General features: G+C 42.3%; 2 protein-coding genes across 2 annotated transcripts in view; both read right to left on the minus strand.

The window, feature by feature from the left end:
• bmpr2b (bone morphogenetic protein receptor, type II b (serine/threonine kinase)) overlaps positions 1-14282 on the minus strand; it is an 87776-nt gene extending 73494 nt beyond the window's left edge. Inside the window, 1 exon segment of the mRNA XM_048238480.1 lies at positions 14210-14282. Within this exon segment, the coding sequence (XP_048094437.1) occupies positions 14210-14282 (73 nt within the window).
• A 1966-nt stretch (positions 14283-16248) lies between these two features.
• The window catches only part of si:dkey-230p4.1 (trichohyalin), a 29673-nt gene continuing 28421 nt past the window's right edge, over positions 16249-17500 (minus strand). Inside the window, 1 exon segment of the mRNA XM_048238481.1 lies at positions 16249-17139. Coding sequence (XP_048094438.1) covers positions 16912-17139 — 228 coding nt within the window. The 3' untranslated portion in view covers positions 16249-16911.

Below are 17500 nucleotides of genomic sequence, written 5' to 3' on the forward strand. Positions count from 1 at the left end.
GTCTTCAACCCGTGCCTTCAGGCACCATTGCAAACCTCATTCTGATGCAGGTTATATAGACCAGCCTTTCTCAAACTTCTTTGACCTGAGGCCCGGTCATGGCAGACTTTTGGGTCATAGGGCTCATCTACATGTACCCAGAAAGAAGGCTACAATAGCTCTTGGCCAAGTTATATTGAAATTTGACTATACAATACTCAATGCTATACAGTGTATTATACAGTCTCTGCTCTGTTTCTAAGGAAGTTCCAAAAACAACGTCGTTCTATTAAGTTTAGTTAAATAAATAAATAGCCTTCCAACAGGTTGAAGCGGAGCTTTGATACCAACGTTATCGATTAGTTTCAGTTTCTCTCACAAGCCACGCCATGATGAATGAATGCTCATACCACCACTTAATTGTAGGGCTCCATGTTTAATGACATCGATAGCAGAAACGTTTGTTTTCTTTTTTGTCGATCCGCGGTTTCTTGATCAACTGCGCAGCAAATTATCAGATGAAGCACCGGGCCTAATTTCACTCCACTCCACGGACCAGCAGTCTCCATGTTGCGGACCCATATTTTGAGAAATGCTGAATAGACCACAACCAATTTCAATACTCCGACACGGTCACCGTTAGACTAGGGGAGGAGGGATGAGAAAAGATCTGGCCACAGTTCTTCCAGAACCGTGCCAAGTAAAAGCGTTATCAGTTTGTGTGAATGAAAACGGCGTAGGCCATAGTGTGACATCGCGTAAAACCAATGGTGTAGAGATGACGCCACAGGTTTTTTTTTTTTAGTGAGCCACGCGCGTTTGCATGTAGGCAATTTATATTCACAATACTTGGGCCTACTAAAAGAAATATTATTTTATTGCATTTGTATTGGTTGTTTAGAGAGTAAAAAAACAATCGGTCGGTATTAACGCATAAGTTTACAACCCGGCAAGTCGGTCGGACTAAAAGGGGAAAAAATAAATATTTGGGTCGGTTCTAAATTGACAGGGTCGGTCGGGTTATGGCAAACAAAAATATTTTTAAGGATGGCCTAATAACCATCTTAACCACCATAGGAACCAACATGATTACCCTAGAAACCATCATAGAAACAGCTTTATTTAGCATTGCAACAGCCATGTCTACCTACACTCTAAAAAATACTGGGTTATTTTCTCAACCCAAACGCTGGGTTGAGGCTGTCAGGTCATTTTGTGGGGTTGTTTTTACTCATGTTGGATTCATTTCTGTAACCCAGCTTGTTGGGTTGATAGTTTGGGACAGTGCCCCTCCTCTCTCCCACCTGACGTGGAGTACACTACCCAGCACCTGGGTGACTTTAACACAGCTGAATAGTTATTTGAGAGTTCGAAAAAACATTGTAATTCTTCCAACCGTCCAGTCCAGCAGCTGTCAACATGCAATGGAAATCAGGCGATTTCGTAAGGTATGTAACTTAAACTTTTTTTTATTTTTATCCAGACGGATTTTAAAAGTCCACCCAGAGACGCACCCTTCATGATATGAATGGATAGTACTATTCTGCCTGCCAATTCCGTTCAGCCTCAAGCAGGTTAACAATTGTGTCATTCATGCTAACTAACGTTAGCTAACATTAACTTACAATTACTGTTAATGTTAAATATACACAAAGACAGACTCATAAAAACATAGTTCTTTGTTCACTGGGTATGAACTGCTGACAGAAACAAAACGAACTTTTACAATGAACTAAAATGAGCATACCAGGCTGGTTAACATTAGCAGACGACCATATAGCTAGCATCTATGCTAATTAAATATGCTTTGTGGTGGTTGTATGGTATGCAGCTAACGTTTGTCAGCTAATATTAGCTAACACAGTTGAAGTAATGTTAGGCTCTTCACAAGCCACACGTACGGTAATAATAATGGCAAACAACATCTTATTAATTCATTCAAGGTTGCTTTATATTATAGCCATGTAACTTAACGTTACTGGGTGTTTTTGGTTGTAGCATTATCAGACAGTCATTTAGCTAACGTTACCCGGTAGCATCTACAAGTTAATATAACAACTCCATAGGTGGTCATGGTTTCCGAGTGTGTTGCGCTAATATTTTGTCTCCTGGTGGATTTTTAATGTTTGTCAACATCATTCAATGATAATGGTTCATGAAAGTCTTGATATAAAGTTCTGTAAATAGCAGTGATTAATGCACTCTTTTTTTTTCTTTGATTCACAGGGGTGACCCCCAAAACGGACGGTGGAATCTGCCTGCCTGGAAGTATCACAAGCTTTTTCTAGCTATCTGTTCAAAAAATAAACTGCCAAATAAATAAATGTTGAACTGTTTTATTTCATTGCATGGCTATTGTTGCCCATTGGATGGATTTTAAAACATTATATTGTAACATTAATGATTTGCAAACATTTGTTTTAATTATTATCAATTAATAGTGATTGGATTAAAGAGGGAACATAATTTTCGAGGCTAATATAACTCAGTGCTGGGCTCGACCACTATTTAACCAGTGGTTGGGTTGAAATTGGGTTGTTTTTAACCCAATGTTTTTTAGAGTGTAATCAACACTATTGTAACTACATTATCTGTTTTAACATTGTATATTTTACATCATACGTTTTGCATTTTCATGCACTGGTAATTCCTTGGAATAGCATTTCTAGTTGTTATTTGCAGCCCTAAGCCCGACACAGCCCAACACACACACACAACACACACACACACACACACTGAGGAAGAAAGGAGTAGTCTGGACAGAACAAGTCAAGCATTTTTGAGTGCAATCAGATGCCAGAACAAAAACAAACCTACAGTCACACTCATAGCCTGCACACACACGCACACGCCGTTACAGTCACAGATTCACAGGCATTAGGGCACACACACACACTCACACACACAAAATTTAAATACAAAAATATAAGAAGAAAATACATGTGTATAAAACACACAAATAACATACATAAGTGACAGCATACACACACACATACACACACACAAACTGTCTCTTGTGTGCCTGCCCAAGCACTACACAACCACACACATAACCTTGCCTAAATTCCTTTGGGATGAGCTAAAAACTCCTCTCTCACACACACACACACACACACACACACACACGATAGGGAGGGTGGCAGAATGAAGGGCACTGACAGCAGTTTGGGAAGAACTCCAGACCAAATGTCCGATTAATTTTCACCAGTAGTTCTCTTCCGCAAGGACACACACACACACACACACACACACACACACACACACACACACACACACACACGCACACACACACACACACACACACCGCACACACTCACACACACACACACACACACACACACATCACATGTAAATGATAAGCCTTGTGGGGCTGTTTTTGTGAGGGGCTGTTTTTGTGAGGGGCTGTGTTTTTTGGATTTGGAGAGGCCAGCCATCACTGCAAAAGTAGAAGAGCTCTCACAAAAAGCAATGAACAGAAAATAAATCCCTTCAGGGTCTGAACAGCAGACCTCACAAGTCTGAAAAATCATTTTGGTTATCATTTTCAGAGCACCCAAACACCTTGTGGGAATAAAAGATTTTTGTTTTTGTTTTTCCTTATTCTCCATGATCCCTTCTTTTTGAAAACACCAATTTGACATCAATTGTTTTTATTTTCTGTTCATTGTTTTTTGTGAGAGTGTTTCTACTCATCTCAGTAAGGAAAATAAATCAAGAGCCTATGTTGAGTACAAATATGTCTTCTGAAGGCTTAAACAGAGCCCAGCCAAATACAAATAAAATTTGTATCAACTTTGAGGGACAGCTATGACCATGCAGTATTATCCAGACCAAACGTGACGATTTTGCTACATACTATTCCTATTTATGTACCAGCATGCAAAATGTGAGCCTCCTACATAGTTTAGTTCTTGCGCTGTGGGCTTGTGAACTTTGACAAAAAAAAGAGCCCGAACAAAATCGACACCCCCCTCCCCCTGTAAAACTGGCTGTATCTTGGAAAGTATTGATCTTACATAAGAGTAATTTTACAGTGTGTCTCCTGGGTAACATAGGTACACCTGGTAATTTTTTCAGAATTTTTTGAGACCTAAGTGGGTGGGCCCTGGTTGAATTGACGTGGAATGACCCTTTATGCAATACTGTGAAATACAGACACAGACACACACACACAAACACACAAACACACATAGGGTAGCGACATTGACTTTGTGTGTGTCTGAAGGCCTGGAGTGGAGACCAAGTTTCTCTGTATTTTGTCAGAACTTTAGGTAAACGATCTGATTGGCTAGGTGTCTGGGAGGCCTGTGGGGATCGGTTGAAGTAGTTATGGCCAGCCCTCTCTTCTCACAGACTCTAATTAGACGCCCACAAAAGTGACAAATTACCCAGAAGACTGTGCAGACACAAACAAGAGCACACTGAGAGGGGAGAGACCTGGCAGGTTACACACACACACACACACAAATGTAATCACCCTACCGCAAGAACACAAATATCTTTGCCTCTTCAACACACAGACAGAATACAAACACACACAGAAAAAAAAACAGGCAGCTTTATCCGTTATGGCTCATACACAGAGACAGACTGACACACACATGCGTGGGCAAACACACACACACACACACACACACACACACACACACACACACACACACACACAAACACAAACACACACAAACACGCACAGACAGTCCTGTTTAAGTGACCTTTCCCCCTCAAAGGCCCAGAACACTTGGGCAAACAGAGACCCCAGAAAGCCCTTGCTTGTTGCCCTTCTGATTAATTACGCCATGTGATCCATTATGACATGTCGTTAATTATGACCTGTGATTAATTATGACACGTCAGCCGCACCCTGGCTCGGCCAGTCAGCAGGCCCACCGGAGGGGGCCTACTGAGCATGTGCGGAGACAGCCAGAGGGCTGGGGAACATGAGAGGGGGCAGAGGGAGGTCTGGGCTGGGTTAGTCTGGGCCGCCTGATAAATATGGAACAGTGACACGAAAACCACACATTCCTCTTCACAGCATCTGCATCACACATACACACAAACAGACCAGACCGGCTGCATCTCACACACACACACACACACAACCAGACCCCCACATTTCTATTCAGAGCAGCCATAACGCTGATCGAAGACTACATTCACCAGATGAGAGAGATGGAGAGAGGCATCAATCTTTTTTTGGTTAACACACACATCCTGGTGACATAAAACAACAACACACACACACACACACACACACACACACACCAAGGTAAAGAAAGAGAATGTGAACAGTATGGTGTGGGAGTGAAAGAAGACAAAGAAGGTTTCTAGAGTTTCCGGAAGGAAAGACTAGCTGTCTGTGAGGTATACGTTTCGTTAGAGAGAGACACTATACGGAAGCGATGCCTCTCTGTGATGTCATAATGGACCCATTCAGGAACATACTGTAGAACCAGATCAATGCAGAAGACACCCATCTCTATCCTTCACTCCATCCTTAGAAAAATTAACTGCCATTCAGGGACAAAAGAGTGTATTTTTTTTACCTAAATGGCTGGTTTCAAATATGTGACCCTGCAAGGCGAAACCAGTTGTCTTGCGCACAGTGCTATTTTGAGAAAATCCACAATAAACAAACGTACGGGTTAAAATGTCGAATTTCACGTTTTTGCATAATTCGACAGTATACAGTCTACACTTTCAATAACAAATTTCACGGATAAACATACCATATTTTCCGGACTATAAGTCGCTCCTGAGTATAAGTCGCATCAGTCAAAAAATGCGTCATGAGCAGGAAAAAAACATATATAAGTCGCACCGGACTATAAGTCGCATTTATTTAGAAATGTATTTCACAAAATCCAAAACCAAAAACAGAGACTATGTAACTGGATTATTGAGGCCAAAAAGATTAATGAAGATGAAGGAGTGAAGGCAGCCAAGAGGAGGGCAGGAAGGTAATTGCAAAGCAAAAGATTCACTGAAAGAAAATGCCATGAGGTGCACCAAAATGTCTCTAAAATGTGGAGAATACAATGCAATCAAGCATTTTGGGCGATGTGGAGTCACAAGCTGGCAGCAGATTAAATGCTCATGAGAGAGAAAAAGATGCAGTTTTAGAGGTGACCGAAACGATAGGCCAATAGGCCCGACGGTATTTGTAAAGCAATTTACAAAAGATTCACAGAACAAAAATGCTGATGTGGTACATGAAAATGTAGCTAAAAATGTGGAGAATGCAAGCATTTTGGACGATGTGGAGATACAAGCTGGCAGCAGATTAAATGCTCAAGAAAGAAAAAGATGCGGTTTAAATTGACGTGCAGACCGAAGCTGCAGCAAGCAGGTGATATTTAGAAATGTATTTCACAAAATCCAAGACTAAGAACAGACAGACTATGTAACTGGACACATTGAAGCCAAAAATATTGAGAATTCTACAGGGAATGTTAATGAAGACGAAGGAGTGAATAGTGGCAAGAGGCAAGCCGAAGGCTGCTGACAAGGCCCGAGGCTAATTGTAAAGCAATTTACAAAAAAAATCACTGAACTCAAATGCTGATGTGGTACATGAAAATTTAATCAATCATTTTGTACGATATATTGGCACAGGCTGACATGCAGCAGAACAATTGCTTGGCTGGCCACCTCCGAGAGAGCGAGAGAAAAAAAGATGCTCATTTAAAAGGGTCTAAATTCCAGCGCGGAATTGAGCATACAGTAATAATAAAAGTCCCGCAAATCTAGCTATCATGCGAGAGATTCCCACACATTTTACCCTGTACCCTGTCTGACATTAATATAATAATGGAGCGGCCTGAATGCGGGACTATTGACGAACCAACTCTGACTTCAATTGAACCCCATGCAGAGACACACCTGCACCTTGCCTTCGTCAGGGGACCACTTTGGGGTGCCTCTCTTTCGTTACTCTCTCTCTCAGCAGGATTTGTCACCGGTGAAGTCAAATTATAGCCTAGGTGCTTCAACATCAACCGCTATCGACAGGAAAGGAAAACAAACATTTAGCGATCAGGAACCGTCAGGAATTTTGCAAACACAGAAGCATGACCGCCTAGGCTATAACATAGAGAACATGGATGACTTCTCTATTTGACGTTCGATTGCGGACGTGAACAGACAGCTACAGAGACGGAGCGCACATTAGGCCTACTTTCACTTTTTGTGCGTATTCATTACGTGAAAGATAATTAGTAGCAAAACGGCGATCAAATATTACATGGCAGTGCGTTTTGTTTTCAAATGTTTTCATGCATGTCTAGATAAGGAATGAGGAATGTTTAGGAGACTCGTAAATCCTCAAATTTAGGCTGCGCAAAGCACAGCACCTTTATTTGGCCATGGCTTGTATTCGAGTCAGCTATGTAGTCCTTTATTTCTTGCGATTTATTTGTGAGACATAGGCCTATACTTTTCGTTTGGAGCGGCATGGATAGGCTATCAAAAGCAGATGTTCAATTTGAGATTTAATTTACGTTTGGACTGTTGATTATATTGCTAAATATCGGGACTGATGACCACTGAAATCTGTGGGGTATTTAATGGCTTACTATTAAGTTTCATAGTGTTGGGATTTCGATTGCCATCCACTTTTTGCGAGATAAGGTATCCACGCTTTCATTCATTCGTGTGCTGTGCTGCAAGGGAAACCTGATTCCTATAGCCAAAGAGGTCTAAGATAGCCTAAATGTAGTTATTTTTTAAATTATGCATGATTTACTTTTTTATAAAATTCATAAGCTGATGCCTGGCAGCAACAATTGTGTTTAAATGTAGGTTACTGCTTCAGCCTCTAACTCAGAAGGGGGCCGGCATGCGACTAGCTTGAGAGCAATGAGAGCAACGTGTTGGAGACTCATGGTGTAAATGACTTTTCATTGGCAACAATAACCAACCAACAATATAAAATATTAAGAAGAGCTCTTTTATGACTTAAATTGAAACAAAATTATACTGGCTTTTATTTGTCCAAATCTGAGGCCCGGCTATAAATAGAATCCCTGCCATAATTTGACGATTTAGGTATGCACGTGTGTTTCAGGCTTAGTGTAAACACTAATCTCTGACTGAAAGTGCACAGGACTTGTGCATTTGAGAGCTCTCTCAAGGCTGTAGGCGTAATGTTTCCGCGTAGGGTTCATGTCAGTTACTATAAATTAACATTTAAAAACATGTTCAATTATATATTTTTTTCATATATAAGTCGCACCTGACTATAAGTCGCAGCACCAGCCAAACTATGAAAAAAAGTGCGACTTATAGTCCGGAAAATACGGTACGTTTTGACTGTTAAACCCTGACTTTATTTAGGTGAAGATTAAACACATTAGCAGCCACTAAAAGGTTTTACGGTAGAGCTAAAATGGAGCCTACTCATTAGGCTACTCGTTACTCAATGTGCAAGCTCTCTATCGTTCTTGGCAGATGTAACCGAATATGAATGTGAAAGACTTGCCTTTCAGGGCACGAACGGTCAAAAGCACGAACTTTTAGAAATATCCTGGCGTCATTTTACGGACCAGGAGAAGTTTTCCATTGACGTAGCAGTAGGCCTAGCACATTTTAAAAGTGGGCCTATAGCCTACACAATCTGTGTATAAGTATAAGTATAAGTATACTCTTTTGATCCCATGAGGGAAATTTGGTCTCTGCATTTATCCCAATCCGTGAATTAGTGAAACACACTCAGCACACAGTGAACACACAGTGAGGTGAAGCACACACTAATCCCGGCGCAGTGAGCTGCCTGCAACAACAGCGGCGCTTGGGGAGCTAGGAGTTAGGTGCCTTGCTCAAGGGCACTTCAGCCGTGCCTACTGGTCGGGGTTCGAACCGGCAACCCTCCAGTTACAAGTCCGAAGCGCTAACCAGTAGGCCACGACTGCCCCAACATGTACATAGAACTTCTTCTCCCCTTACTATCCCCTAAATAGATTAATTATATTCTATAGTGACACCTTATGACCGTCCCTGGTATTAACTAGGGGGCAGAAAAAGAAACTCACTCGGTTGATAAAACTGGACATAGTCAGTCATCCACTTCAAAGTCACGCTACCGTAAGGCTAATAATAGCTGTGTCCTCACACTATCGCACGTGACAATTTACTTAAAAAGGTGATTTTCTCCTCTTCTGGCGTATCGTGACAGGAGAACCATGCCAACTTTGGATGCGGTTATCTTAGCGATACTTTTGCAATACCGATATACTCGATATACATATCGTTGGAAAACTTAGTCAATGGCAGTCCATGTGAGCACATTAACTTAATTTTGTAAATTTTACCAAAACGACTGGTTTCGCCTTGCAGGGTCACATGTGTACCTTTAAACCCCTAATTTCTGCATATTCATTTCATGGAATTTCTCAAAAAAGTCTTGACACTCAAAGAACTGCAATGTAGGCATTCATGTTGTTGACATACATTGACATACATTTCAACTCATTCATGTTAATTCATTGATGTTATCCATGTTAATAACCTATTTATAATATGACCTATTCTGGGACAAAACCCATCATGTAGCCTGACATCTTATTGTGATTGTTTAGAGTTGTTGTGAATAATTAGTCGTAGCTGGCCCACTGTAAAGTGACAGCTGATGTTTGCAGAGCTCTGGCTGTGCTGCAGCTGGACAGACTTATTCTCTGAGAGCAGTTCTCAAGGTTACTGCGTACACCAGCCAGTGGCATAGCATTACTATCAGATATACAACTAATGTGGTTTAGATGGGGCACACACACACACACACACACACACACACACACACACACAAAAGCACTGATTTTGCTGACAATGAGTTGTGTGTGTCTGGTTGATGATATGCTGAGGCCGGGTCAGGGTGGAGTATTAAAATGCAGTGGGTAAGCGCTTAGCTTTCCTGGCCAACTTTTGGGAAATGTGCTGAATTATTAATGTGGTTTCTGTATACATACACACACACCCCCCAACACAACCACACACAAATGGTTCCATTTCAAGATCTAGTGTCGGCTGGATTATTGACCATTGTTCTCTGATTCCATCTGCCATCAGGAAGCAGGCATGAAGTGTGTGTGTGTGTGTATTGGTCGGAAAAGGTATAAGTGTGTTCTTGCTGCGCTGTCTCCAGTAGCAGTCATCACTCTCATGCCCAAAGAATGAAGAGATGCACACACACACACACACACACACACACACTTACAAAACATAGACATACAAATACCTTTCACAAACTATAAATGAACATAAACACACTGAGATTTCATCCACACCACACTCACATACACACATACACACACTCACATACATACAGACTCACATACACACACTCACATGCACAGACACTCACATGCACACATGCAAACACACAAACCGACGATTCCTCAACACAGTTGAAAAAACAGCACAAACACATTGAGCCAGTGCCAGTGTCAAACACAGCCTAAACAAGTTTGTCTTCCATGTTTGATTCCGAAGACCTGAAATTATGGGATGTACTGTCTCTGTGCCTCCTATCGCCACAGAGCACCAGATCACCACTCCCCACCCGCCCCCATGAACCCCCATGCTGAAGTTTTGCTTCTGTCAAGGTCTGCTCCGCAATCACTGGAGCCGCCAGTCAAAGCAAGGGCCACTATATTATCCTCTGAAGGCTGAGAGAATAGAAACCTCTGTGTGTGTGTGTGTGTGTGTGTGTGTGCTGAGCAAGTGGGAAAGAGAATGAGTAGTCCATAATGAGAGAATGAGAAGTCCATACTGATATGTGGGTGGGAGAGAGAGAGAGAGAGAGAGAGAGAGAGAGAGAGAGAGAGAGAGAAAGAGAGTGAGATATGTCATTTCACAAATTACGAGTTGTCTGGCAACCACTAGGGATGTCACTTTTGTGAAAAAATCCTGTTCGATTTTTGAGACAAAAGTGTTCATTGAATCGATTGTAAAATGTAAAATGTAAAGTCTACAGACGTTTCCATTTTCAACGGCAAATATAGGTCTAGGCCAATTCACAAACAACTAACAGGCATTAGGACGAACGTAAAGAGGGCACTTGTAGACGCAAGCCAGCAATATTTCTGATGATTTATTGGCGTGAAGTTTCGTGCCTGCAGGCTACTGCTGCAGGTGTTGTGTGCCTTCTGGTTTTTCCCACCTACTGGTTTCCTTGCGCGTGCTCGCGTTTCTCACCACAGCTGCAGGAGTTGTCAAACATTCACAAACAAATACTTGTTTTGATTTGAAGTCGCATTTCATATTTATCCCATGATCATTACACTACAACCACTCGTACAAAATACATGTAAAATAAAGGCTATAATTTCGCACACTTTATAGCATTAAAATGGATTCGAACCTGCAATAAATACGCACACCTATGAACCAGACCGACCGGTCAGCGCATTTTCTCTTTGAGCCACTCCAATTCGCTGAAAACCGTCATCAAATCACCTATTAATGAACCACATTATGTCTTACATTAGGTGACACAAATGGTATTGCCATCATCTTATAACTCCTTGTCTGAACGACTACCAGGCCTATGGTTTTGAAAAATCAAATGTTCCCTGACAAAGACATTCGTAAGAATGTTTATTGACTTGAAAAATGCGCTAATTTTTTGCAAACTCCCTTCATTCAACCGCTTTGTTCTTCTCCATAGTTTGATATACCAAAAATCCGAAGTAGGCTTACTTCCACATCGAACTCCTCAAGTTATTAGGGCCTATCATTCGTCCCTCATGTCGCACAGGTTGATCGCGTTGTCCTCCATTTTTTGGCAAAACACGAGCAGCACAGCAGCTGATTGAAACAGCTGTTTCCGGTGCGTAAAATTGGTGGGAATTTTCTTTTTAGCTTTCGCAATGCTTACTGCACTTCGGAATTCTTTTATATTCTTATATTCTTGTTTGTGAATTTTGTTACATCTATCCTTTTTATTTGTTTAATTCATTTAAAATTGTACATATTTGGTTAAAATCGATTCCCTATTTTAGTTTTCGAAACTTGTGTTGTTTGGTCCAATCGATTTTCGAACGTAAAGTGACAGCCCTAGCAACCACCACAGCCCCGTACAAGATCTGGCAACCACCACAGCGCCGTACAAGATCTGGCAACCACCACAGCCCCGTACAAGATCTGGCAACCACCACAGCCCTGTACAAGATGTGGGCCAGTTCAGGGTTATGACTGTCATAATCAGCTTTTAACTTGTTTAAAGGTAAAAACAGTAAATCATGAACATTTACTTCAGTAGAACACACACAGACACACACGCATCCTTACATCATTGTCAATCACAGTAAACAGGCTTGAACCTTGGCTGAAGTTTGTCATTCCCACACATTCCCTCACAGCGGGCGCACACACACACAATCTCTTTCTCTCCCTTTCAAATACATACATGTACTTATACCTCTTTCATATCCACACCCAACACCACATTCCTTCCTGCCTGCCTGCCTCTCTCTCTCTCTCTCTTTCTCTCTATAACACTCTCTCTCTCTCTCTATAACACTCTCTCTATAACTCTCTCTCTATAACACTCTCTCTCCCTCTCCCCCTCTTCCTGTGTGTCTGGTATGCCGGAGACAGGAGGCTGAGGGCTGAGGCTTATCTTATCCGCTCCAAGGCTGAACAGAAGCTGCCGAGGCTGGGGTGACTGGCTCCATGCAACCTCAACCCCCATCACACACACACACACACACACACACACACACACCACCTCCACCAATCGCCCTCACACACAGCTATCAGGCCCTTGCTGAGCCTACCTTGTGAGGGAGCGCTTACAAAGCTGGGCACCTCTCTAATGCTGTTGCTTAGGACTACATGGTGATGAAACAGCAGCTTTGCTACTTGGGTCAGCAGGGCCCGACTTACAACTGGTCAGATGCGGTCCAGATCCGGACCGATCGCAGACTAACCCAGAATCCCAATGCTGCTGGAACCAGAACCTAGTTCCACGGTCAGACTAAAGGCAGGTCAGACAGGGCCAGATCGGAACAAGCCTGAGCTGCGATCTGATGTCCCGGGGCTATAACCTGCAGCTGCACTCCCTTGGGTCGCCGTGCTTCCTTCTTTCTTTCCGTCTTCACTCCTTTCACTTCTTCCTGGCCCATCTTGTCTTCCTTCCGCTCTTGTTACCTCTCTTGTTACCTCACTCCCCCGTCTCTTTCACTCTCTGGTTACTCCATCCATCCTCTTCTTTCTTCCTATGCTCTAATTATATTATCTCTCTTTCTCTCTCTCTGTTTCCCATTTACTTGTATTGAACAGGCCAATGAGGAAACCTGCTCACTGACTGATGATACATCATGTTTTCTTGCCTCGATTAACATACAGTAGTGAAACACACACACACAGTTGGCTTTCATTGACGTTTATATGGCTTTGGCTCCTGAAGCAGTTGTACCCTGATTTTTTTTTTTCAGTACTATCAGACACTCTACTGTCTACTAAGAGGTGTCTTTCTGACATGTGCTTCACCACTCTTGGCAGAAGCCTGCAGGTGTGCCATCCAAAGCAATCAAGATCACAATTACCAACTTTTAATGCAGAAACACTGCTGCATGGGTTGCAGGTTATGTCAAATATAGGGAAATGGCATATTCTACTACTGCTGAGAATAATGGGACAATGGACAATGTTTCAACATGCCATAACTGTAGCAAAATGAGGCCAAAGGGGGATGTATCAACATGAAATGTAACAATCTTAACAAACCAATGCAGACTAGTTAAACATTACTCCAAACGGGCTGTCACCGACTGTAAACAGAACACCTGCTGGCAAGCGTGCCCGCGTGCTTACACAGGTGACCAGCTGTCCCTCGTCTTCTCCTTTCGCTAGCTATGTCCTACAGACAGACATCAGGTTACGGTGCGCGGCCGTTGTTAGCTGGGCGGTTAACATTAACGTTCGGTAATCTCAGTGACTAAACAACAGACAAGTGATGTATACTGACACAGGCTAAACAAGTGTGTCGGGGCGGACTCAACTGGATTAGCTAAGCAACCAAGCTACATTTAACGTCACAGACTAGCTCCACTATCGCTGGGCAGATGCATGCTGTCCGTCAACTCTGGTCCATGTCCTTTACAACACCAAAAGCTAAATCGACTTTGTAAGCCATCAAGCAAATGAAACGAACGTACTGACATTGCCTGAAGCAGTGTTGTCATCAATGCGCGCGTGTGTGTGTGTGTGTGTGGAAGCTAACAAGCTTGGCACTTACCAGCGACAGGACTGAGCAGTAGCACGACGAAAAGCCCTAGCGCCAGGACAGAGATTCGGCCCGGGACTGCCATATCTAGCGGCTATGCAGAAGAAGGGGTTGTCCTAACCAGCGTTTCCAAAAAGTTTTCTAGTATTCACTCCTTTCCCTGAATGAGCAGAGTGCGCTCATTCGTTTGCAGTTACTTGTCCGACTGGTAAAAAATGGTTGATGATTATGAACCAATAGCACATGTCTTAGATGCAGGTTGTCTCCATGCTCACGTTGATTGTCGTGGAGAAAGGGCAGGTAGCTAGCTATGTCCAGTCTTTGCCCCAGCAAGCTAGAGGGAAAAAATCTGATTTGCTCTCCTACTGCCCCTTTGACAGACAGTGTAAGGTTATATTACTTTACCGCCTATCATCCGTGTTAGGGTGTCGTAGAATGATTAATAATGCCTTCAAAAATCCTTCTTCTGCACACAATATTTCGCGGGACAGCCAAATGATTTTAGCTGACGCGTAAATTCGTTCGGGTGCTTTCAAGTCCAAGTTCAGCGGCCGCGCGGTGCATGGGTCAATGTTGACAGTCAATATTCCTATCCAGTTGGAGGGTTAGCCTAGCTGATATTGCCTGGATGTCGTCCCAACATTTGGTAACGTTAACGTACTTCTCTTGGCTCCCTTTTACATCCAATCACAAGGCAGAGTCACCAACCTAAAATAGATTATTTCAACAACGCGAATTAGCAAGTTATTTGAAAATCTGACAACTGTGAAAAATTCAGCAGATCAAATGTCATGGCTGAAATGGAACTGTAAACGAAGCCATAGGTCTAACGTTAGTAAAAGCTTGCGTTTGAATCGGTGCCGAAAAAGGCCTTTTAACACAGAGCAAGACCTAAACGTAAACCTTTGAATTCTGTTCCGTTTTTTTGTTTGTTTTTTTTGTTAATAGCTTGCCGACAATATTCACATGGAAGTCAAATTTGTCGTAAAGAAATTGTCAGAAATCTTAAGGGTCCACGTCGATTCGTTCACAGTGCAGCCCGTTTTCTTTGCTAAACTTCGCCTCCTCTTTCGCAGCAGACGCTGTGCTGAAGGGCAGCCTCGCTCCCCCCCTTCGGCGTCCCTGTTCCCAATGTCGGGACTGCGTGAACAATCGTGGAGTTTGCCCCAACTGAGCGCGATGGTAAAGCCTCTTACGATTCTAAAAAGCAGGCCTCCGCCTCGGTAAAGTCCATACTGACGTTATACAAGACCGTATAAGATATGTGTTTGTACTCCTGCTTTCCATACATTTCTCGCTTTCGTCAACTTATGCGAAAAAAAACAAAACAGCTAGCTAGTTACAGTACCAGATGACTGCCAGACAGTAGCCTACGAGTCCAATCATAACTCGCATTTGGTTTACGAAACTAGTCGACGTTACATGTAATCCACTCAAACGGCTGTAGCTTGGCAAAACAGTAAAAATCCTGGTTGATTTTCTCCCACTGATGGTGAAAAAAACGAGTTGTTCAGTTCTTCCGCCGTTCCCTTTAATCACAGATCTTACGGAGGCGACAGACAGGCGGCTTGGAACGAGTTGGCCGCAGGTTGTTCTGTGTGCGTGTGTTTGTGTGGATGGGAAGGTTCAACCGCGAGGGAGGGAGGGAGGTGTGTGTCTGTGTGGTGGTGGTGGTGGTGAATGTACAGTCTGCTCGCTTACAAAAAAAAAAAAAAATAATAATTCACCGAAACGAGCGCCCTCTACCCGCAGACATCAAGGATTACAAGAGATTACTGTATTTCACTTTCGTGCAAAGTCAAAGAATTCCTGTTGCCCTCAATATAGAAATCATGTAATCATGTATACAAAATGTATTTAAAAGGTATGCAAAAACTGTCAAATGGGACCTAGACACCCCAAACCAGGCACTCTTCCATTGGAATGGAAAATAATGTCCTCTGGACCGGTAAACTGGGGTTCCATTAGGTAGCATCCTTAACAGTTCTACAGGCCTCCATATTCTCTGAACATGTTTCAGTTGACAAAAAAATGCAAACAATGCAGATAAAAAAAAAACAATGTTATATTTTATTTGTGTGTAATTTGAATGCAAAAATTGTGATGGCTATTGCTCATCATTGCTACATGAAATAAAATAAATAACACTGCGCATAAAAGAAAAGCATGTTGATGTTGAACAAACTTGTTATTAGTACCCAAATAATGGCCAACAACCCTGTAATTTTTGTAAGTATAGCACATTCATAAATATGTAAATATAAAAAACACTTCCTCTGGCCTGGGCCTGGCGCGGACCAAAATCAATGTTGTACAGATGTAACAACCTAGATATGAGCAAGTAAACAAAGTCACACAATAAAACATGTAACATTAGAACATCAGAAGACACTATTATGTATTACAAAAACAATATAAAAGAAATAAATATGACTGAATAAATACAGATTAATGTAACACACAAAAAGAAGAATGCTGCTTGTGCTTTTGTCTAATTCACAGTAACTACCCCTGAGTTATGCTACATAAGAACAACATTCATAGATATGTACAGACGAGGGGAATGTGCTTAGATTAAAAAACAAAGTTTAACATTTTAAAAACAACAACATAGATATTTGTGACATTTGTAACATTTGCTGATTATAAGATGTATCCACATTAAAACTGAGTGAGCGAGCTCATCATACTTTTACCCTGTGAAGAAACCTTTCTCAGGATTGGCTGAGAGACATCCACAGCTCCTCCTCCCTGATACTCCTGTCCAATCGATGCGTCTCGGACTGAAACACGGACGGGACGGGCTGCTGGGAAACGGCAGCCAGTGATTGGTTGAGGTCCTGTCGCAGCGCCTCCAGTCTCTGATGATTCTTCTGAGAGCGCTCGATGAACTTTGACCTTTCTTGTTGGTCCACAGCCAGCACTAGACGCAGGTGGTGGACCTGAAAAGGTTACAGAAAGGTTAGTGAAAGGTTCCTGGTCTCTTCAATTTGTTTCATTTCAGTTGGATATGGAATTCCAAATGGCATTAGGCTTTAATGAGAGGCTATTTGGGGGAACTCTCTTAAATAATACAAACTCTTTTAGGGCGCGATCAAACAAGATGCGTTTTTTTGCAGTGAGGTGTGCCTTTTTATGTTGTTCTGTTTTGGCAGTAAGCGTTTTGTGCGCTGCTAATGCGTCCAGAGCGCTTCACGTTTTGTGCGCCTCGAATTGAAAATAGTTCAACTCAAAGGAGAAAAGGGCCCACATTTTTATTAAAACATATAAAAAACGAGGTGCACTAAGCGGCAAATCGCGTCC

Source organism: Alosa alosa, chromosome 3 (genome assembly GCF_017589495.1).
Source record: "Alosa alosa isolate M-15738 ecotype Scorff River chromosome 3, AALO_Geno_1.1, whole genome shotgun sequence".
Lineage (NCBI taxonomy): Eukaryota > Metazoa > Chordata > Actinopteri > Clupeiformes > Clupeidae > Alosa > Alosa alosa.